This window comes from Syngnathus floridae, chromosome 11, assembly GCF_059516105.1.
Source record: "Syngnathus floridae isolate MCC-2025c chromosome 11, RoL_Sflo_1.0, whole genome shotgun sequence".
In the NCBI taxonomy this organism is placed as follows: Eukaryota; Metazoa; Chordata; class Actinopteri; order Syngnathiformes; family Syngnathidae; genus Syngnathus; species Syngnathus floridae.
The window spans coordinates 5318828-5341790 of record NC_142423.1 but is presented as its reverse complement, the minus strand read 5'-3'; the positions used below and the strand labels follow the sequence as shown (position 1 = coordinate 5341790).

Genomic DNA, 22963 nt, shown 5'->3' with positions numbered 1-22963 from the left:
CCTGCTGAAGATCTTATTACATAGACTGAAGATAGGCATCTCAGCTGGAATAATACTTAGCACATGCTGCCCTTTTAATTAAGCAGTAATATCAGCAGAGAGGGATGGAGAGCAAAATGTGTTTAGGTCTTCATCTTTGTCGCTCTCCTCTCTTCCATATCAACGTTCCCCATCTTTACCCCTTCCCTCCCTCTCTCTCTCTCTCTCTCTCTCTCTCTCTGCCTCCCAATAATCTGAGAAGGAGACGGATCGAGGTGTGGGATGGGCGTGGACACGGAGACACACTCTCTGTGAAGTGTGTCTTCTTACACATGTTTCTGTGTTTCTCTCTCGGCTACGTTAGCTCCCTGCCGATGGCCTCAGGGCTCTTCACTTTGAGGCGCCTTGTGTGTTTGTTGAAACACAATGTGCGTGGATCTACTATTTATGCACACAAATTCCACTTTTCGGCGTTTGTGAGGACCACCTCACAAAGCCAGTGGGTGGTACACGGGCAGCGCTCCACCAGCCCAGAAGTGCCCCGAGGCTGCGGCGGGGGCCTTCCTTCTTTGGCACTGATGTCTCATGTCAGTGGTGGATAGGAACCACTTGTCCAAACAGGACCATCCAGTTGAGAGAGCTCAGACTATAACAAGCTCGCACCACGGGGGAGCTGTCAGGGGCAGATCCTCGGCGTCAGGACCCAGATCCTAATAGGTTCAGTCGCCTTGGTGTTTTGAAGTCAAATTCAACAAAATGAAAGTGTGCTCATGCTGAATGAAAAGTATGAATGCGATAATTTTGTTTTTGGTCCTTGTTTTCGTGATCTTAATTTAAAGATTCAAGACTTGTTCTGTGTGCACTGAAGGACTATTGTAAAATATTGTTCACAAATTGAGATAAATCTGTGGTAGTGTGCATTTTGTCTATTGTGGTGGTAATATCACAAGTTATCACTAGATGGCAAACACGACTTTGTTGCGCTTATACTGCACTTTTACATGAATATGCCTAATTTTTTTGTGGATTTGGCATGATAGTCAGGGCAAACACAGCACCATAATAATATTAAAAATGTGAGTTGATTTTGTGAGGGAAAAAATATATTGACTTGATTTTGTTTTCTTGTTCAGCGGTTTTGGTTCATCCTTCAATGGTCAGAAATCCCTTTGCACTGGAGGAAAAAAATACTCTTGTTGGATTAGGATAGTGGATCTTTTATACATGTAGTGAAAAATTTATTATTAAATTTCAAATTTATTTTGTCCATATTTAAAATACCCATAGCACTGATGAAAAATTGTATTTCATTAATTTAAATAAAGTTTTCTCGTGTCAAATTATGTGAGCACGGAAATAGCCACATGTAATACCAGCAATACGACAGCAAGGACACTCGGTGATCCCAATTTGTGACTGATATAATACAGCGTTACTGTTCTTTTCGCCAAAGCTTTTAATCCTTTGAGTATGCTATTTAATCTAGTGGCTGACTGACGCCTCTGTGCACTTGCAATTGTACGACATGTCGCACATAAAGCCTTTATTCAGATGTGTTAACCATTGCTCTGTGCTCCATACAAGTGCAAATCAAGTTAACACTGCGTCATTACTCGCAAGGCAGCTCACTCTGTGCACACACACACACACACACACACGATCTGCAAAAGGCCACATGTTAATCAGCTGTGTGTTAAACTTGCAGCAGGGAAAAGACAACAGATCAGCGCAATTAACACAAAAAAGAAAGTGCTGGCTGCACACACGCGCACACAGAAAGCCTTAGCCATTGCACCTGCGGCTGAAGGGGCATTGTTCCAAGCGCCCCCTCCTCTCTCTCCCTCACTCTGGCAGAAAGCTGGTTTGTGGCTGCTCTTTTCTCTGCTCTCTGGGCCTTGGCCTTTGCACAGAGCACACCCCTCCTTTTTGCCGTTTCCCCGGCCGGCCGGGTCCCTGCTTTCTTTCCATGATGCGCGGCGCCCCTCGCCTACCTCACTGCAAACACAGCTGACAGAGGGCCGCTCACGTGCCGCTCCACAGGGCCCCCAAATCTCTTCAAGTGTGTGCGTGTGTGTGTGTGTGTCGGGTCTACGAGACAGAGAAGAAAAAGCGTGTGTTTGAGGAAGAGCTATTCTTTTCTCTTCTCTTGATGCTATGGTGACTGCTGACAAAACATATCATGTCATCTAAACTAATCTAATCGCTACCCAATAAGATAACTTAAGCATATATATATATATATATATATATATATATATATATATATATATATATATATATATATATATATATATATGTGTATATATATATATATGTATATATATATACACACATACACACTGATGCTACTTTGTTTATCTTTTAAGATTTACTTCAGGCCATTAAGATGTGTGTGATGTGTTTTAGACAAATGTCAACGTGCTCATTTCCTGAATTTGGTGTGATGCACGAATGAGCTTCCTTAGACAGACATCATTAGTGCAGATCCATTACCACCACAATTGATTACTTGGCTAAATGTTTGCAATATCTTGATGTCGCATTTACCCAAGTATATTTTAGGGCAACTGCTGCGAGAATATTTTTGCTTCACTGATTATATGAGTAAGTAACGCCTATTGTAGGTGCTTATTAGCGAATTATTTGTCCTAAGAGTGCACGTTTCATCTCTATTCCTCGGAAAATCATTCTGTCCTTGGCGCTAATGTGGTTTTGCATGGCTCTCCTCTTTGGCTCCCTGTCCCATTTGTCACAGCGGTCTGTATTGCTCATTCTCACTGATCATCCTATCACAGTGCTATTTTTCATATTTCTCATATCCGCTCCCCTTATCTCTCCTCCAGCGCCTGGGCCAGACACGCAAAGCTAATACAGGCTCGCAGTACGTGCGCAGAATTCAGTGACAAAAGATCACAGGGGCTGTGAAATACATATAAATTTCACAGGTTATTCTGTGTTTACCTATAATAATATCTGGCTTATCCAATTTCCAATAACTCCGGTGTTAACATGAAATTACATGAGATGAATCCATGGAAAAAGCGGAACCTTGAATTCACTGCGCCCAGACAAATTTGATTTTTTTTAAATAGCATAATAACTGTTAAGATTATCATTATTATTATCATTACTGCTAGTTGCTGAATATTCCCTCTCATAATGAAGTTGTTTTCTGGAGCAGGCGTGCGCTAGCTTGCATGTTTTTGTTTGCGTGTCACAACAGTGATTGATAAATTGTCGTCTCTGCTGCTGGTATTCTAACCATTCGGGCCGCAGCTTTTTTTACGACCATGCTGGGCTGCTGTGCCATAAAGCCCCCAGTTTGGTTGCATCCATCGTCCTCAGGTGAAAAGCAAACACAAACAGCCCGGCAGCAGCAGCAGCATTCAGGCTCAAAGCCCTCGCAGCCCGCTCGGCCTGCCGTCCTCCTTGCCTGGCTCCACCATCCCCGTCCAGGGGGCAATAAACTCGTTATCTCCCCTTCTCAGATCCTAATCTGACGGCCCGCCGCCCATTCCACTGCCAGGTGAGTGGGGAGGGGTTGGGGGGGGCTTCAATCGCCCTCTTACTGCTCCAGCTCCCCTCCGCTCGCCTTTTAAATCCCTTCAGCTTTGCTTGGCTGTCAGCGCCATCTTAACCCCCACCTCCCGAAAACCTCCCCTGCCCGGGGGCTCTGAAGTCCCCCCCCACACACACACACTTCTCACACTCCCCCTCCCTCTACCCTTTCAGCAATTAATCCATCTATTGATCACCGTAAAACTAAAAGGTCGGAGGCTGTAGGCGTACTCGATAGCCCAAATATTCGTCTGACCTGAGTGTCACTTTTAGGACTTGTTCAAAATGATGCCTTTTATATTCTTTTGATACATTCGGATCAAAAAGTTGTGTCACGAGGAATTTTACAATCCAGAAGAACATTTATGTGGCCACTACATCAATTCAAAATGTTTGTAAAGCAAGATAGCCCCGAGAGGCAGAATGAGAGCGATGACTGCGGACCTCCACTAAAATGTTGTTGTGTTTGGGGTTTTGCCACCTGATATATCTCGCAACGTTTACAAATCTAAAAGAATCTAGTAGAACCTGTGCTTGAGAAGGATAAGGCATGTGGATGTCGTAAATAGTTCACAAGATAGCAGGACTAACTTGTAGCCCGTAAGGCGTTACAAAAAGGGAAAGACTGGGATCCAGACCTCTGGCGTCAAGTTTGAAGTGTGTGAAGATTGAAAAAAAAGGAACTAAGATGGGCAAAACATTCCAAATGACATTTTTTTTTGTTGTTGACATATTTTTGAATTAAATGGTACTTTGTGCGTGAACAGTGGAAAAGCATGATCCTTCTAAATCTTTTCAGTGGATGTTGAGTGTGTTAAGATTGCTCAGTTGGGCCTCAATTGTGTACTTGCATGTATTCGGGAGCTCCTCTGGCGCTGGTGACACAGTTCCCCTCTGTGCAGCGCTGGGCTGAGGCTGCAGTCCACGTGCAGGTCTTTGATGTCCGGACTCGGGCGAGCTGTTTGGCTATTCGGTCAGGAGTCGGGACAGACGGGAGGGAACAAAGTGTGATGGCGTGATTACTCTCCTGTCTACCCTGGCATGAATGCCCCTCTTCATCTGCCCTAAAAGGCACATTATTGGTGGAGGAGTGGGATATCCTGGCCACTGACCCCAGAGTAGGGGTCAAGGGGAACAGGGGGGCAGATGAAAGGGGAGCAATTATGTCTGACCAGACAAAAAAGAACTTTGTCTCCAAACAACTATTTTGGTGGGAAGGGGGAAAGAGGGTCGGGCAAAAGGGGTTACAATTGAGATCAAGACATTCTCCCAGGCAAGTTTCATTCTTATCGCGTCGTCATGTGAAGATGGCGCCCGGGCTCCGATTGGCTCGGCTGATGTCTTTATCAGATGATGATTGGTTGAGGCCCACGGGCACAGGAAGTGACAGGGTGCTTGGCGTGGCAGCACCTCCCTTGTGCAAAAGAGGCTCCAGCGGACACACATTCTGTAGTTAAAAGTTACACGCCGGTTGGAGGACCCAGCGGATATGTAGATTCGTCATTCTGCCGCCATGTCTGTCACAGATTTTAATTTTTTTGGGAGGGGGCGGGGCTATGATTTTATTCGTAGTCATAGATCTCAAAATATCAACTGGAGACACAAATTGTGTTCATAGTTTTTTTTCCCCCACTTCTCTTCAAAGTCACAGTTTACATACACTTGGGTAAAATCCAACTTTAATTAAATATCCTTTTTTCCCCCTGTATTCGATTGAATAATTAGCCATCAGTGCTCCTCTAAATGAGCATTAATGAAAGGATTTGTAAGTGATAATGTGTGTATGCGTGCATGCGTGTGTGTGCACGCAAAGTTGAGATATTTTGAGATCCACTCTGAGCAGAGGCAAGCACTCCCCACTGGCTGATGGATTGCAGTCGGGGAGGTGTGGGGGGGCTTCCCTTCCCACCCAGGTGTGATTTTATTTGGGATAGGAGTGCTGCCACGAGCTGCTCTACCACACCAGCCTGCAGATTCCTTGCCAAAGATTCACAATTGCCCTTTACAGGAATGTGGTCAGGCAAATGAAGTGTGTGTGTGTGTGTGTGTGTGTGTGTGTGTGTGTGTGTGTGTGTGTGTGTGCGTGCGTGCGTGCGTGCGTGCGTGCGTGCGTGCGTGCGTGCGTGCGTGCGTGCGTGCGTGCGTGCGTGCGTGCGTGCGTGCGTGCGTGCGTGCGTGCGTGCGTGCGTGTGTGTGTTTGTCATTCGGGGTGTGTTTATGAATGACAAGCACTCTTTATTCATGTGGCTCCTTTTTTTTTTTTAGTTGCTTAATCCGATGATATGTTTGCATTAGCTCACGTCTCCTAAAAGTGAACAGAGAGCTGACACTGAGAGATGACTTAGAAGGAAATTTGGGCCACGTCTTGTAAAAAGTACAAGTTTGCGACGAGGCAGAGACGAACAAGCATTAGCGAGGAACGTTGACCAGAGCAGCTTTATTACTGCCACAGATTTACACTCCACTCTATTCCCAACTGTCACTCGTAAAACTAAAAGAGAGAAGAAAGAGACAAGAGGGAGTGGATGATTTACGAGCGCGGCGCAATATGATAATCAAATGCGAGCAGGAAATCAAGCATGGAGGAGGATGTCATCATGCAGCTGGATGAGAGGGAATATTTGGATTTGTTGTCTTATCACCTTCAATCAGTTTGCCCCCGAGCTGTCTTTCCAATTTGTCTGTGAATCAAGTGTTAAAAGAAATGCAGTTAAAACCTATTTTTACAATCACGTTTGCTCAAAATGTACACCTGAGTTAGCCATGTGATCAGTAAGATAAACATCCCCTGATCACCCAGTGTCATCTTCAGGTGACATATCCTCAAGTGATCTGTGAAAATGTTTTGACGACTTGAAGAATTTGAAGAAAAAAAAAAAAGTGGCCCAGCGGCGTGTTTCTGAGAAAAAAAAAAGATTACGTGAGGCATCGAAGCAGATCATCCCCGATGATAAACTGTAACAGCAGAGATAGCGTCGGCATGCGTGGGGTAGTCAGATTTAGGTGACGCAGGTTTTGTGTACTAGATTTGCTGTTTGATCGCCGCACTTGATAGCGCAACTCAAGTGTCACTTTTGAGCTTCACTTGAGCACGTGTAAGTTAGCCACGCTAGACTGTGGAGGCCTCCACTCGGACCGCGTTGTTAAAATCACGTTGATCTAGCCTGACAAGGCGTTGAGTCTTATCCCTGCGGCGCAAGCTTAGGGGTTGACGCTGCCGGCTGAGGAGCACAGCAGCGTTGGATAAGATGAGCGAGAGGCGAGAAGATCCTCTGCCTCATCGGCTGCATTAAGAGATGGGAGGAATCGCGAGTGTAAAATCGTCCTCTTTTGCCATCAGTTGGGATTTAGCACAAGTTTGTGGCAGTCGGCTCCAGCGCCGAGTTTTTCCCTTCCTGACAGGGTAATCGCCCGAGGGCTTAACGCCACAGGAAGAACAATGCGTCTTCTCATCTCATCTCAGGGATGATCTGGGCAAAGTAGCCGTCCGCATCGACCGTATCTGCCGAAGAGGAGGATGACAGGCCGCAGCCTGAGCCGGTCCTCTCAAGTCGGGCTTGTTTGTGTGTGATGTAACTTTTAGAAACACCTTATCCGTACCTGCCTGTGAGTGTTATGATGCGATTTAAGAAACATCGACGGCATCTGCAAGATCCAGGAGGGGGGGGGGGGGTCAGTGCTAATCTTCCTCAGGTTTTAGTATCGAATCCTTCCTGTTCCCATTAATAAGCACCCTAAATAAAGCTTTATCTCTGACACATGCAAATGAACAGATGCAGCCGTAAAAAAGAAAAAAAGATCAAAAGATGAAAAGGCTGCTATTACAGTAATCTACCTTGGCAGAGATGAGAGGCTTTTATCTGTCTTAAATTAACTAGCTGATCCACGGTCCATCATCTGCCGGTCAGGTAGCATAGCGTTGCAAAAAAAAAAAAAAGTTTAACATAAAGCGCGACACAGCAAATGGCCTGCTTTTATCAGCCAACACTGTTAAAGGAGTAAACTCATCTCCGTTTATAGTTTTTGCTTAGATTTCAAGCCAGAGGCTTTGTCGAGGACTTTATCATCAAAGCTGTGTAACTGCTGTAGTTGTAAAATGGAAATGGGAATTGCAGATTGCTGGTCAACTTTTTTTTTCTGTTTCTACCTGTCTAGAATGTTGTTCTATCTCTTTGATCGGGGGTGGACTCGAGTTCCAGCTCTCCTCATTCCTCTCTGTCCAGGTGTAGGGCCTCAGTGAGTGTCTAAATCTGTTAAGCGCCGTCTCACTACTTTCTGTTTAGCTGCGTGATAAGAAGCCGTTTCCACTCGCTACCTCACACAGACAATCTCACATAACCCAGCGTTTACCTCGCATCATTGAGGTTTACTTTACGTGATAAGCACCCTGAGAGGGCTCTCAGTTTTGATTCCCTCCCTGTTTCTGTCTCTCCAAATCCAGAATATGAGTGACTGTTGTGAACAAATTTAGCATGTTTATAAATAAACTAGGAGAGTTTACTTCCTGCTTGTCCATTTAAAATGGTGACCCCTTTCGCTACGGTATGGCGACCATTTTTACAACTCACGCCTGTTGCACTTAGCAGCATGGTGCCAGGCTCTCATTTCACAAGTGCACTCAACAAAAGCTCCCCATTGTGCCTCTAAAACAATCAGAGGTAATTAAATGATGGTAAACAGACAACCCTCAGAGCAGCGGGCCCACTGGAGCGAAAATGTGTTGTTTTTACATGCATGAATCGCTAACCCGCGCACTAGCGTAATTATTAGTGTAGCCTCAGGCTGAGACCTTTAGCCCAAAGGAGCCGCTAATATGGCATCCGCCACGCATTGATCAATTAGCACCGCAAATGGCCACCAGAGGTCCTGCCTGTCTACGTGTGACAGCAAATTTGCAGGTGAGACCATCCAAGTTTGCTTCATTAGAGTCGGAGCGCTAAATGTATCATTTAGGTGCGTTACCTGACGACTCCTTTGACTGGAAAGTGTCACTGTCTCTGTCTAATCGGATTCAGAGAACACCAGCGGCTAAAATGGCCTGCTGCCATCAAGTCGTCCTTTTAAAGCAGCTCTGATCTGATTGCGAGAGTTTATTGGAAAATAGCGAGCGCAGGGGCAGGGCCAAGCTCCCCTCTGTTGCTCTCAATCTCGGCCTTTTTCCACAAAGTGCTTCAGCCTTTACCTAGTTACCACGCTTATCAGTTTGGGGTCACTTTGGACAAGGACCTAGAGGGAGATGTTTAATGTAATTTCACTGGCAGGAAATGGTACTTTGAATGTAATTAAGTACTTGTGGGACAGGTAGGGTTGAAGTGAAGCGCTGTTTCGAAAGCTGTTTGGATGTGCAGGTTGTAGCTTTTGTATCACTTTTGCAATCAGACACATAAATTGATGTCACTGCACATCATCTTCTCTTTCGGTGTGAGCCAGACTCCCCAAAGCCTCCATTTATTTTTATTTTTGCAGTCGGACGAATGAGAAGAAGAGCGAACATTTTAAGACGAATTTTCTTTGGGAAAACAAACAAAAATATTTCTTTTTACATGCTCAACAGACTTGACGTGTTCTTTCGTGGCATTCAAGTGGGTGAAAGTGTGTACAAAACATTTTCCAATGCCCACCTCCCCCATCAATGACCCCCGCCCCCCTTGCCCCCACTGTTCACTTTGCAGCCACCGCTCTCCAGTCTGTGTCACCACCCGATTTTATCTCGCTTCTTCTGATTTCATTTGACCGTCGCCGGCTAATCAGAGGCCAACATCTGGCTGTTGCCAATGGCAACCGACCGAACCAAATATTCCAGATCTCCAAGAGGCGAGGCAATGAGAAATGTCCTCAGATTGACAGCTCTGATGGACAGAGCGGAACAGAGGCCCAAATGGCATGACACCGCCACTGTTTTTTATTTCACTGTGTGCTTTGGTGGCTGTGGACGTGTTACCTCATTTCCCCCGAGTCCACAGCGCTCATCCCAGGGACCCCAGCGGAGCTGTTCGTTTGGCAGTCTGCGATCAACCGAGAGGGCCTTTAGATGGAGCTATTTTGTCGCCACCAAAGGTCCCTTGTGATCCATAAATGTGTTTACCTTTAAATACATTCGCAAGTGTTGGAAAAAAGGAAGTGCTGTACTGAAGTGTTTGGACTTCAAAGCTGAGGCAGGAGCTTCATCTTAATATTTTCAACTACGACAATCTGTGTTTCCTTCCTCATTGTTTGTTTGAATTTGATAGTTTGCCATCTGCTTGGTTAGTTGAGTGCATTGACTAATCACTTAACCTGTGAATTAATGTCACTGGTCTTACATCACATCCTGTCCACGCAACTCTTCCTGGTCTTCCTTTGTGTTCATTTGGCTGGCTCCATTAAAGTTAGCGTCCCCGGGGCAAGTAAAAACCTCATTTGCCACAGCCTGCCCTGCCAAGTCGGGAAACGCCAGACCCCCTCAGCCCTAACTGGATTAGGAACCAGCCAACGGATGGGCCGCGGGACAGAACTCCCTGGTCCAAGCACTTAAGAACATGCTACACTAAAATAGCCGAGCGGGATGTGAGGGGATCGATGCAGTAGGGGGTGGAATAATAATTTTTCAATGAAGTCTCATAAAAATGAGACGGGCAGAATATTATAATCACTTTTCAATTTAACACGCTACAATACAACACTTCATTCATGTTGTGAAAATCTACCATTGAAAAACTGGCAATTTGTAATTCTGTATCAAAATGAAAATGATTGTCTTTTACATCAATCTATTCATATTTCTAAGTGAATGGTGCACAAAATGTTATTGAGTCTTGTCTGGAAGTCATTTCAACAGGAAGGGGAGCATTGAAACCATGTTTCGTCTATGGAGTGTTGATAAATGACTACTTTTGAACCGGTGATATTTAGACAGTGGCGACTCTTTATTATTTTTTGCATGGGTAAAACATGCAATAATAAATTCAATTATTTTTGCCATTTTCCGTAATGACATGCGGCATAGGACTAAAGTGAAGTTCACAAGCTAAATATTCTAAGCTTAATTAAAATAACAGTGGAATGACAGAAGCAGGACAAATTACATATTTTGTGTGTGTGAATATTTATGTTTATGCAGTTGAAGTACAAAGAAAATAACAAAATAGAGAACAATACAAACCATGCATCAATAAACATACTTTCACAAATTGTTGACATGTTATCCTGTTTTTGTTTTCTAGTGAAATACAGCATGGCTGCACATCTTCAGGAGACTCAACTTTAATAAAACAACTCCAGAAAGGAAATGAAAACTGCTCTCAGCATAAAAGACACACAGGAGGGGCCACAAGCAAAGGTTTGGAGACGCTGCAATTTCTTTTCATCTTTCCCTTTGTTCTTATGATTTTTTGTTTTTTTAGGTGTAAAACCTTATAGCTTTAAATCGTGCTCATATTTCACTGTAATGGTAATTATTACCTTTTGTTGTTTTATGCTGTACATAGAATACACTAATTAGATCCTGGTCCAGAACTCTTTGGACGTTGCGTTTCTTCCATTTTTGCCCATATAAATAATAACGGTGATTAACTGTTGTTGCAGGAGCCCAAGAGTTAATTTAAGGTGTTTCACAAAAAATTGGACTTTGACAATTTCAGACATATGGAAATGTTTTATTCCTTTTGTCCCCAAATCAGTAATTTTCCTGCTAATGTTGACATTCCCTTAGCGTATGACTGACAATAATTGAATCTACAGTTTGTGTTGAGGACCCAAATTTCTGTGATGAAATTTAGATAATTGAATATCCTGCAGAGAAATGTGACTACTCGTTGTGGAATAATATGATGGATTTTTGCAACCTTTCTCTTTCTCATGCAAACCAAGTTTTTATAATCATGTTCATGATGCTCAGCTCCTGTATTCAATATGTGACCAAATGCAAAATTAGACTAGATTAGATTGAACACTGGACATTTTTATTGTAGCGCCACACACAATTTGAATGAATCGTAAAGAGAGCATTATTGGCCATCAAAATGCGTTATCCCTGCCAACAGCAGGCGGCCCCCACAAATGCTACCGTTAGAGTTATACCCCAGGGATCCTGAAGGACAGAGGGTGGGGGGAGATAATGGGAGGAACGGGAATAGCAGTAGAATGGGAATGTCGTGAAATATCAGGGGAGTTGTATGGATCTGTTATGGTCTCGTTATAATTAAGAGGGGCAAACAATGTGCAGAGGGAGTGTAGCGGGGTGTAAACGCATTAGAGCTGCTTAACCGCAGCCTGTGGGGATCAATAAGTGGCCATTCACGTCAAGCTGGACCGGAGCTGTCCAGCTCTCGCAGTGCTGAGGTGTACTTGCCAAGTTGATATAATGGCAATAAAATGATAATTATACAAAAAAACATATTGATGGACCCTTGTTGATGTTTTAAAATCAGACACCTGTTGAATGCAGCAAAGAGTCCAACAAAGTCAAATGACGCCCGTGATCAAGTGAATGTAAAATGGGTCTCCTCAGTGAGGAGATGATGACAGAAGAGAAGGACACTGATAACCTTGCTGCTTTAAAAGCTTCCTCCGGAGTTTAATCAGAGCTCGCAATTACAAAGACAAGTTCCCAATGTCCCCCCCCCCCCCCCCCCCCCTCGTCTCCACGTCCCAGCACCTGATGTCCGCCAATGATAAACAGCTTTATTAATTAAAAGGCCCCAATTGAATCTGGTCTGCGTCTGCTGGGAATCTTTGCAACGATTAGCTGCAAGACCTGACAAAGCTGACTTCTATGTGTCATGATTGACTATTTTGATAACTGAAGCGAGACAAGGGAACGACACTGTCCACCTTGCTGCACGTATGACATTGAATCAAACTCATTGAGGGAAATTCGATTTTTGTTTTGGCTGGCCTGAAAAGTACACGTATTAAGTTATTTTAAATTTACACCCAACCACAGTCTGCTGGGATCGACAGCTCACCTGTGACCCTCACTCATGCGATACAGAAAATGTCAGGTGACTTTCAGTTGCTGTACTTATGCTGCACTGCTGAATCTCTTGGGCTGTCCAAACTGCTCCACATATAACACAGCTTGTCAAATTTAAACAGATTGAATTGTGACCACATCCACAGCGAAGCAGCCATCCCTCTCGTCTGCAAAATTAGCTAACGCATCTGTGCGGAAATGCATGGAGAACACTGAATTTACGCCGGTCGTAAAAATAAAGCCCTCTGTGTCTTTTCTACTAATTTAATTGTCTAAGTACAATACACCTCAAGCACATAATCCAGATTTTTGTCTATTTATATTTGCTTCTCCTCATTCCTGCACATTCAGTGTAGCACGGTAGCATGCATGTCTCCGTTTGGAGGTTCCTTGGGGTCAGACGCTTGACTGTTTATAGCAAGGTATGTGATCATGGCTTGGCTTGGCTTGGCTGAGGTGTCCCAGCCCCGCTACCTCTTCACTAGCCCCTGAGGGAGCCCTGAGGGATCAGATAAGACCGGGTTCCCAGATCAGGGTCAAACTGACAGTTGAGTGCCGGGAGAAGAGTGATGGGCTTGGGATTGAGCGGAGATCCCTTCTGTTTGAACGGCCCTTAGGGACCTTTTGAGGCCAACATATATGTTGACTCTAATTGTACGTAGCACTTGATTAGGGAGAAATCTGGATAGTATTGTTTCATTGGTATTCGTTTTTTTTGGTCTGTTATTTGGCTTTGCCAAGATGGCAGCGGTTGCTTTAGTTATTCCCATTAGCTAATTAGTAGGATTGTATCCAATTAGCTTTCACTTGCTACTATTTGTTGCGGTTGGGATTGGACTTTAAAAGCAAAACTGCCGTGTCTCCTGGGACAGCACTTCATTGTCAAGGTGACATATTGGGAGCTGTAGTTGTGGTTGATTCCCACATTCGCTCTGACCATTGATAAACTGATGCATCTTAAGAGGGGACAAAGGGTAAATAAATGATTTTATCTAGAGAAAATTGGGACTCTTCTTCGGGGAAGAACAAAAAGTGACTCAATCATCTGTAGAAAGGGCTAAAATAGTAATTAAAGTAAAAATAAAAGAAAGAATAAAAGCATTTGTTTGTACTGAATAAACAAAGCCATTTCCCGTGGCTTCCTGGCGCTAATAATTGTTCATGGTGCAAAACACTTGATGAAAGGCGGAATATCCTTTTTATCCTGGTTGTTAAATTCTTGCACATCGATTCTGGGAATGGATGTGTTATAAAAAAAAAAGCAAAACAAAGATGTTCAGTCAATTACTCTGTAAGCCCATCAAGAACTCCTTTGGGGCATCCAACTTAACTAGAAAAGAAATGTTGTCGCAGACACTGACTGTATTATTGTCTTTAGCCCACAGACAACCTTTCACATATTTTCCCTTCTGGGTGTTGAAGTTTTGAGACTTCATGTCTCTGCTGGAATGACACACTCACACAAACACACACACACACGCACGCGCACGCACACAATTATATACACATTCCCCTTATATCCATGAGCTGACCTATTAACCCAGTGCATCGAAACATTTACACACGCTCACGTATTATTACACTCTGTAATCGGACTGTGTACACATGCAAACGTTTGCTAATACACTCGCGTACTGTTTTCTTTTGCCACACTCGTGAGCAGAAATCTACACTTGGTTAGTCCGAGAGACAATCTGGCTCTCTTAATTGAGTCGAGTGTGTGGCCTTGTCTGACCCTGGCCTGACCTCTCTGTAACCAGGGACACCAGTGAGCCTCTCCTTTGATACATTTGATACGGTTTAAGTGAGGAATGAAGACCTAAGTCTGTTTACATTTGAACTGGATTAGTGTTGGGGTGATGGCGCGGCAACGGAAGGGGCAGAGTGAGGAGAAGTGTTCAGGCACATGGCGGAAGCCGTTTTTGGAAACACAATAGTCACGTTTACCAGTTTGTTTGCATTCCTTGTCACTACACAAATACTTTGGTCTTTAGGGTTTATAAAATTTGAGTATTTGAACCAGAGAGGGCAGCCATTTGGTATTATTAACTTCTCAGTCAGTGTTTTTTCCCAAAATAGTTATGATGAAATGATGTGTAAACAAAATAAGCGATTGTGCATCTGAAAGGAGGGAGCAATCTGATCCCGTGGCTTTTTCTTTCTCTTTTTGTGTTTTTCCTCAACCCACCCATGCATCGTTTTCTCCCTTTCCCAGAAGTCATGATTTGATGTTGCTAATGGCTTCCTAAATTTTTCAGCAGGCAGAACCAGTTCAGGCTTGAATTTCAGCTTCTGGATGCCTGCCAGACAAGACGGGCGGGGGCAGCAGGGATGTTCAGGGGAGCGAGCACGGGCTGGGTCGGATAGTGGAGGTAAGAAGGTCGAGTAATGAGTGCGGGATCATCGTCGTGGCTCCCTTTCAAGACAATCGTATTTCCCGTTCTTTCAACATCTATATATCATTATGAAGGAACCCCCTGAATAAATCAAGGTACTCATAGGCCTCAACTGTCTTCCTTCCAAGAAATATTATTGCTGACAGTATCCAAAATGACAAAGCATATATTATATATAAGCATATATAAGCTTACATTAACTTGTCACCCAAAAATAATCGAGAATCAATTTTTATTTGGCAAGGCTTTAGCTCAGGGGGGGTCAAACTCTGGCCCGTGGGCCAAATTTGGTCTGCCGTATAATTCTATTTGGCCCGCAAAGACAAATTGTGCCTTCACTTTGTGTCAGGACAAAAATTGCAAATTGTCTTCTTACTAGCTAGTTTTATTACCAATCATCTTTTAAAAATCAGTCATCAATTTGTTTTGTAGCCTATACAGTATATAATATACATTTATTTTGGGTCGTAATGGCCGTCCAAAGGAAACTATGACTACGATGCGTCCCCTGACAAAAATGAGTTTGACACTCCTGCAACGATGCCTGAAGGTGTGTCTGGTCATAACTGGATTCAAGACACATGGACGAGCAAGGACGTCACTGCCAGTAGAATGGATTCTATTGTCGAAGCGCGCCGCTGCTCATTCAAGTTAGCCACATGAAAGAAGTCAATGAGAGGCAGAATGACGAATGAATGTGTTGGTGTTTCGAGTTTGCGAAGCCGGAGCGGCTGCGTGCGCGTCCGTGCGTGGGTGTGTGTGTGTGTGTGCGTGCCTGAACTTGGTGTTTGTGTGTTGCTTTGCTTGTTTGTCACATGATGCCCTGTGGCAATCTCTAACTAACCGTACAGGCGCCAGCAAAGATGGGTCGGCGGGGGCGAGAGACGGGCATGAGAAGATGCAGAATTGTGACGCGGCGTTATGGAGCCACAGAGGGGGGCACTCGGCCTGACTTGCAGTCACATGATGGGCATATAATGAAGACAAACTACAGTCAAACTGTTGAATAACTGAGCTGTTTACTCGTGATCTTTGCTTGCATTGTGTAAACATGAGTTTTGTCCTCCCAAAAAGCTGGAGGATGTACTTTAGATCTCACAAAGGCCTACATGTTCTGCTTTTCGTTTTGAAGGTGTGAATAATTTGCCCATATTTCAACAATCATTTGGTTCTCATCAAATCTGAGGAGGGTATTCCTATCTATGAGAGAGTCTGAGTAATATCCATTTTATTTCCATATTTCTCACTTAGTAAACTGAAATGATGAGATTAAAAGCAGAGTGGCTGCTTTTTTGGCTCCCTATCATAGCAGCTTCTTCCTGCTGTCGCTTGGCATTCATCACGCAGCTTGGGACATGGGTGTTTGTGTGTTAGCCGACGCTCCGTTAGTGTATTTTCGAGGAGTTAGCGCTCTGATAGACCACTGTGAAATGCAGCTGACACAGGCAGCCGGTTGCGCTCGTGACTGCTTTTCAGTTTTTCATGTTGTTGTTCTTCCCAGTCTCCCACGTGTGTGCGCGCTTGTGTGTGTGTCTATCTGAGATGAATTACAGTTTTAGTTGTGTTCAACACGTTTGCGACTGATGTGTCAGAGAAGCGCCTCGCCGTGACGCGTTTCCTTTCATTAGGCACGGAAAGAAGTAGAAAATCCGAACGAGCGTGCAGTTGAGTTGCTTGTGCAACAAAAGAGTGACGAAGGACAAAGAAAGAATGTTAATAGAGTAGGAGAGGGGAAATGAATCAATGGAAGGCACTGCCAGGCTGAGCTTTTCTCCCCTCCCCGTGTCTGTCATCTATTTTTCCCCCCTTTTCCTTGAGCTCTTGATCACTTCTCTTTCCCTTTTCCACAACATTCCGTGCAGTTTTGTCATCTTGCCAGGGAAACAAATCAGAGAGCCCGCGTCCCGTTCTGCCTTCCTCCACCCGTTCGCCCTAACGTCTCGGCGCACTTCACTTTGACCCCTGCGCCGTGAGGTCACACTAGGAGCGAAGGCCGTCAGGATCATGTGACTCGGGGTCACATGAGTTGTATCCGGCATGCGTGGCTACATTGGAGACAGTGTCGTACGAGTCTCCGTCTTGCGTTCCAGTGGAGAACTTCCCTTGTTTGGATAATTCGTCTCCTGTTTCAAGAATGCTGAAGTGCTTTCCTTATATTGCCATGAAGCTCATATACATTTTTTTTACTTGCCTTTTATAATTCATTTTTATTTGCGGCGGTAATTGAATGAAACCATTTAGATGACTGACTTTTAAATTAATTTCCTTGTGGCCTCTTTTTTTTTTTCCTTTCTGGTAGACGACCGGCACTGAACCATAACAGTGGCGGCGTGTTTTAATCAGACGGGCAAATTGAATAATTCTATCAGTCAATTTAGTCTTGTCTTTACCTTTTATGTTGGTGATTAGCTGTGTCACTAGTTGTTGGGCTGGCGGCGTGGATAAGCTGGATTAGATGTTTTCCTTACACAAATGTCCCCGTGTGTACTTCTGTGTGTGTTGTGTGGTTAGATGTGTGTTTGATGCCAATTAATGATGGACTTGCAAGCTAAGAAGCAGTCAGGAATGATAAATGGAGCACAGAGAGAGGATTGGGACTGTACTTGCTCACTTGACCTTCTTTTGATGAGAAAGGATCAACGTCTGGTTTTCTATCCCTTGTGCTTTGTTTCGATCACATTCATTTTAAACTCTGAACTGATATTTGGGGTATGAATAAATATAAGCACATGCTTCCAATCATCAGGAATAGAATGATGTCCACATGCGAGTCAAAGGCAAGTTGTTCCTTTAGTGCAGGGGTGTCGCACTCATTTATGTCACGGGCCGCATTGTAGTCATAATTTCCTTCGAAGGGCCAAGTTGTGAAATCAAAGATGAGCAAAACTTTTTTTGAAATATTTTAAAAAGATGAATGGTAATAAACATTGCTAGCAACATGTCTATTTTTTGTAAAAGTGAAGATCATTTGTAATTTTAATATTGACAGATGAAGTCAATGCACAATTTATGGCGGGCAATATCTGACCCCCGGACCTAAAGTTTGACACCCACGCTAGTGTGTCAGATCGAACGTGTCGTTCCGAAGCGAAGTCCTCTCGACCATTGCGTTGACACAAGCTAGCAAATTATCAGCGTCATGCAGAAACCGCAGGCAAGTGAGTTTGTCACTGGCCTGTTTTTTTTTTTTTTTTTTTTTTTTTTTGCTCATCTTGTTCTCACCACGGTGTCTTTTCTTTCCGACAAATATGACAGATTCGTATCAGGCCGCAGTCTGCTCTGGAGAGATAAGAACCGGTAAGGTGCTGGGGTTGCAACATCCCACTGGGCCAATGAGTGAGCACAATGCCGTTTCATAGCGATCATCGACAGATAGGCTTCGTGTGCATGTGTAAATGCACATGATGCCGGTGATAATTTGTGCCTCTGAAAATTTTCTGTAATGGCTGCTGGACTGGACGCGCATTCTGAAACATGTTTGGGGAAAAAAAAATTGCCCTCCGTCCTGACAGGTGCTTGATGTCATACAAGGAGGAGGTTTCATACGCACGTCAAGTTACATTGTACGCTTTATTTTGGTTCAGGGCTGGGACCAACATTCTATCTTGGGCCATCAGTTCATTGCAGAAATATAAATTAGCCTGGAGGCCACTCCATGAAGTGAGTCACTGTGGCTTCTCTCATGGAGGAAACTCCTTCCAACCAATTGCAAAGGGAAGGCAACAGAGGCCTTCCAGATCCCACTTTGAATGAAGAATCCAAAATGGCTGTTCTTGCCTTTTTTCTTTGAAAGTTAGTTTTCACTTGAACTGCAAGCTGTCCAATTCACCAAACTTTGGTCCAACCACACAAGTACTTGAAGTTCAATCCTACCATTGCAATGACCTCTATGACTCACAATTGACTTTTAAGCGTCTGCAAAAAATTTCCATCCATATCTCCCCTTCAACATGCCTGTCTTCGCTGTAACCTTGGTCTTTAAATGCAACCGAGCTTTGTTGACAGGAAATGCTATGAAAGAGGTAAGCTTGAGAATGACTCTAGGAGAGCCAAAGAAAGGCCATGTCACTTAATCCCTCACAAGCATCATTAGCCCACTATAGAGAGCCGAACAACCTAAGCGAGGCCCGGCAGGTCTCTGTGGGCGGCAACTGTCCTCCCTTTCCCTCCATCGCTCTTCCCTACGAGTTGGGATCCATGCAGGGGAGGGTCCTCGTCTTCGTTTTCCTGGAAACAGGCCAAACTCTCCTGAAGCCACTCATACATTTCTCCAGTTACCTGCCAGTGAAAGTGATTTGGGTGGATGGGAGTGCTGGTAATGGTGGAGGACATTATACAGGCATGTAAGCGGATGGCAAGTTCAGACTCCATTCCCTTGAGCCCTCCAAGACATTAGTACTGTACTTGCTCTCTAGTCTGAATGGGCTCATTTGTCTTCAGACTGTAGTGATGGATTTGTGCGCGAGAGCAGGCGATCAGGGACGGGGCTACAGCATGCTACAATGAGGCCTGAATACTACCTGTACTCTCCCAGGTGAACATCCTAAATGCTCGCTGTCCCCTCAGAGAGAAGACTGACCTCCTTTGTGGGCTAAAATGAGAGAAAGCATGGCCATGCTGCACTGACAGCTACCTAGCTTGTAGTTGATTTCACACTTGAGTAATCAGGTAAAGAATGGGTGAACTGAAAAGAATGTGAAAAGCAGTCATATGACTGATGCTAATTCAAATGTTCTTAATTTGAATTGCTTTGTGTTCACGTGATTATGGAAACTGAATGGTTCATTTTCGGCTGTATTGTGCCTGGACACTGACCATTTTTGGTTGGCGGTGGGAGCCCGGTGAGCACAGCCAAGTGGATCATTATTATGTCTGCCAACAATAGTCAGGGCAAAGTAGCGAGGCAGTTAATTATCGGCGATCATAAATGTTATTTTTAAATAAATTAATTTAAAAAAAACTAACCTGCGCTAACCAATTAAATCTAGCTACATTTATAAAAGCAAAACTCCAAACCAAATAAAAACTACAAAAATGAAAATTTAAAAGCTATTCTAACCCTGTATCTGTAATCAACTTTGTTCTGTTGAAAGTAGCAAACAGGTTGTACTCTAAACGTGGTCATAAGGCCATATTGTTCATCAAAAGGAAAAAGGATGCAAGATCTTCAACCCATTTGACTTTTTCTAACTCATTTCTGACGTACAGAGAGATCGGTGGTGAGATTGGCTCTTCTGGCAGGTCAGGATGCGGTTGTTTCCTGTCAACAGAGGTCAACAGCGATTATCTGCTCTCAGCTCTTTGAGCGTCACTTTTTACTGTTGACATTTTTTCGATCATGTCAATATTATGTGAACTGATCTGAGAATTGCTTTCATGCTTTCCATTGAAGATGTTGATACTTGTATTTATTCTTCTCCCAGAAACCATGACATGGATTTTCATAGAAATTTGGTATTTCTATGAATTTCTCGTCATCCTTGAAATCCAAACGCTCTTTTTATAGTATGTTCACGGTGATTGGTGACTTTTACGCTTGAGGCAGTAAAGAGCTTAGTCAGTGCTTTGTCATAAAGTAGAACTTCTGCTTTCTCACAGTGTCAATAAACAAAACGGCAGGAAAACATGCCTTTTGTTTGTATTCTCTCGATACTGTCCTCCATTGCTGCTTTAATATCCTTCTAGGGGTCTTTGGCAGGAGCGATGGTTTTTTTAAGTTAGGCCCAGGCAAAGGTCAACCCCCAAATTGCAACACACGCACAAAGACCTGCGTCTGAACCGCACTCCACTTCCTTTCATCTTTGCCGTCCCTCTCTCCCTAACTCAACTTAGTGAAAGGATGCCCGGGATACCTTTTGATTCCTCTAATTTAATTTGATGAAAAAACAAATACTCTGGGGGAGCGGGAGACAAGAAACGAGTGGGAGTTCTTCAGGGGGACACAAAGAGATGGAGCATTACATTTGGGGAAGGAGTTGTGGTGGCAGTGGGATTTGTTAAGAGCAAACTGGATGAGATGGGTGGGAGGTAGAAAGGGAGGTTGGGATTCAGAATGAGCCCAAACGTCCAGTTCCAGGTTGAGGTCGTAAACCTCTTTTGCTCTGATCTAGGTGGCCGCCAACCTCACCCCGCCAATGCATCTGAGATCTTTGTACTTCATCTGTGCTGTGGAAGGCAGCTGATAGGACAGATAAGTAACATCCTATTTTATGGCTCTTTTGTGTCACATAATTCATGAGGTAAGTTTGCAAAGGGATGGCTTGTTCACTTTTATTTGTTGCTCCAGAAAGACTTGCTGAATCACTACCATAAATTGTCATATTAAAATATTTAGTTGGCGAGAAAGTCAAGATGTGATTGCAGACGCATACTGAAACTTGTATGGTGGCTTTTAAAAGAAAGGTCACCCATACTATTTTTTTACGTTGTGTTGCCATCAAAATGTTAGACATGAGTGGCTCGTTGGGCACCAGGTGGACATTTAGCGAGTGGTTTGGGTCCTATTTCTTCTTTGGTGAGCCTTGGTTGCTCAGAGGACATCCAGTTCGCCCCACTGTCATATGGTGTTCCACAGGGTTCCATTTTGGGGCCCCTTCTGCATTTACTGCCTCTTTTCCATCTCAAGATAGCTTGGTATTTCCTTTCACTGCAATGTAGATGCTAGTCAGAGCTTTGTCCCGCCAAGAAAAAAAAGGACACGTTCTCTTTAAGGCCACTTTTGTCCATTTGAATCTTATCAAGCCTGTGGGAAACCCCAGCAGAACAACCTCTGCAGCAGATGTGAGTGGGGTGGAGAGTTCAATGAGGGGTAATGGTCAACTTTTTGTTTAGACTCTTTAATCGGTCAGTTTGTCTCTCGAGTGTGCGAGGGCACACTAAACTCAATGACGATGACCTTTAATTGTCCCTAATCGAGCTCTCATTAATGGTTGGCTCTGCTCAAAATCTCTTCAGCCCGTTATTTGACTGTAATCTTCCAAATGAGAGAGGAGGGGCGAGGGGGTGGTGGTGGGGGGGGGATACTAACAAAAATAGAGAAGTAGAGAAGCGTTGCCAACTCAAAAGTACAAAAGAAAGCAATGAGGGAGAGTGGAAAAACATGAACAAAACAAACAACGAGAAAGAAAAAAGGATGAGATGAGGGAGAAACAGTCGACGCCTGCTTCCTGGCAGCCTCAGCTGCGTGCACATCTGTGAGTAAACGGTCAGAGCAGACCCCCACGTGTTTGCTCAGGTCGCCTGATTGCCTTTCCTTCCTCTTCTCCATCCCGCTAAAGACCCGCTGTCCTTCCTCTCACTCCAATCACCCTCGCCAAGAAAGCCGGCAGCCAGCAAAGGGAGACACAGAGACTCCCGCTGAACTTTTCTCATGACTCAGTATTTGTCGGCGCAAATTGGAGTGTATAGTGTGCGCTACCTGGGCTTTGCATATTCCAGCATGTGCTCATGTTTTTGGAGTCTGCCTAATGGACCAGCCTGGGGCCCAGTTCCACAAAGACGCCTTCTCTTAACAACGCGCCATCATAGATTGAGGAGGAGCCTGACCAACCCATTTCCACGCTTTGGGGGTCACAGAGCTTCCCTTTGACACATAGGATATCACTTATGATTTTAAGAATGAAGCCTTCTTTGCTCTTTGTTTAGCCACTTTGATGGGTTTGCGTTGAGACAACTTGTTGTCTTGTGTATCACCTTCATTGAGGTTTAGAAGCGTAAAAATGTACGCATTTTATTTACCCCCCCTTCAGGAAGGAGAATATATTTCAAGCCCCTCCAACTCTCCACTGAAAATCGAATGACTCAGCGGCAACAGTTTATTCAAACCGTTATTTCTCAATAAGTCCGCTAAAATATCACAAATGTGATTTGAGGTTTTGTGCATACCCCCCCAAAAAACCCAAATGATATCTTAGATCTAATAGTCTCTTTATATTCTGCCAATGAGAGCATGGCTGCCACCTACTGTAGTGGATGTGCAATTAAAATGTACTCTCCTATTGCAAAGAACGCGTTCCTTGGGGTCCCCCCCCCCCCAAGGAGAGCTGTGCTGAAAACGCAGGTTTAAAAAAAAAAAAAA

At 44.1% G+C, this 22963-nt stretch overlaps 1 protein-coding gene across 6 annotated transcripts in view; it reads left to right on the top strand.

Annotated features, from left to right (window-relative positions):
- LOC148390499 (uncharacterized) overlaps positions 1-22963 on the top strand; it is a 56794-nt gene that overhangs the window by 21492 nt on the left and 12339 nt on the right. For 5 of the 6 annotated variants that reach the window (XR_015861308.1, XR_015861304.1, XR_015861305.1 and 2 more), the window contains one exon: positions 10740-10855. Coding sequence is in view for 1 of the 6 variants with exons in the window: in XM_088389705.1 (XP_088245831.1) it covers positions 10740-10855; positions 14749-14862 (230 nt within the window). In the remaining 5 variants the exon portion in view is untranslated. Of the gene's footprint in view, positions 1-10739; positions 10856-14748; positions 14863-22963 lie in introns of all 6 variants that reach the window. The other variant, XM_088389705.1, reaches the window with a different exon arrangement.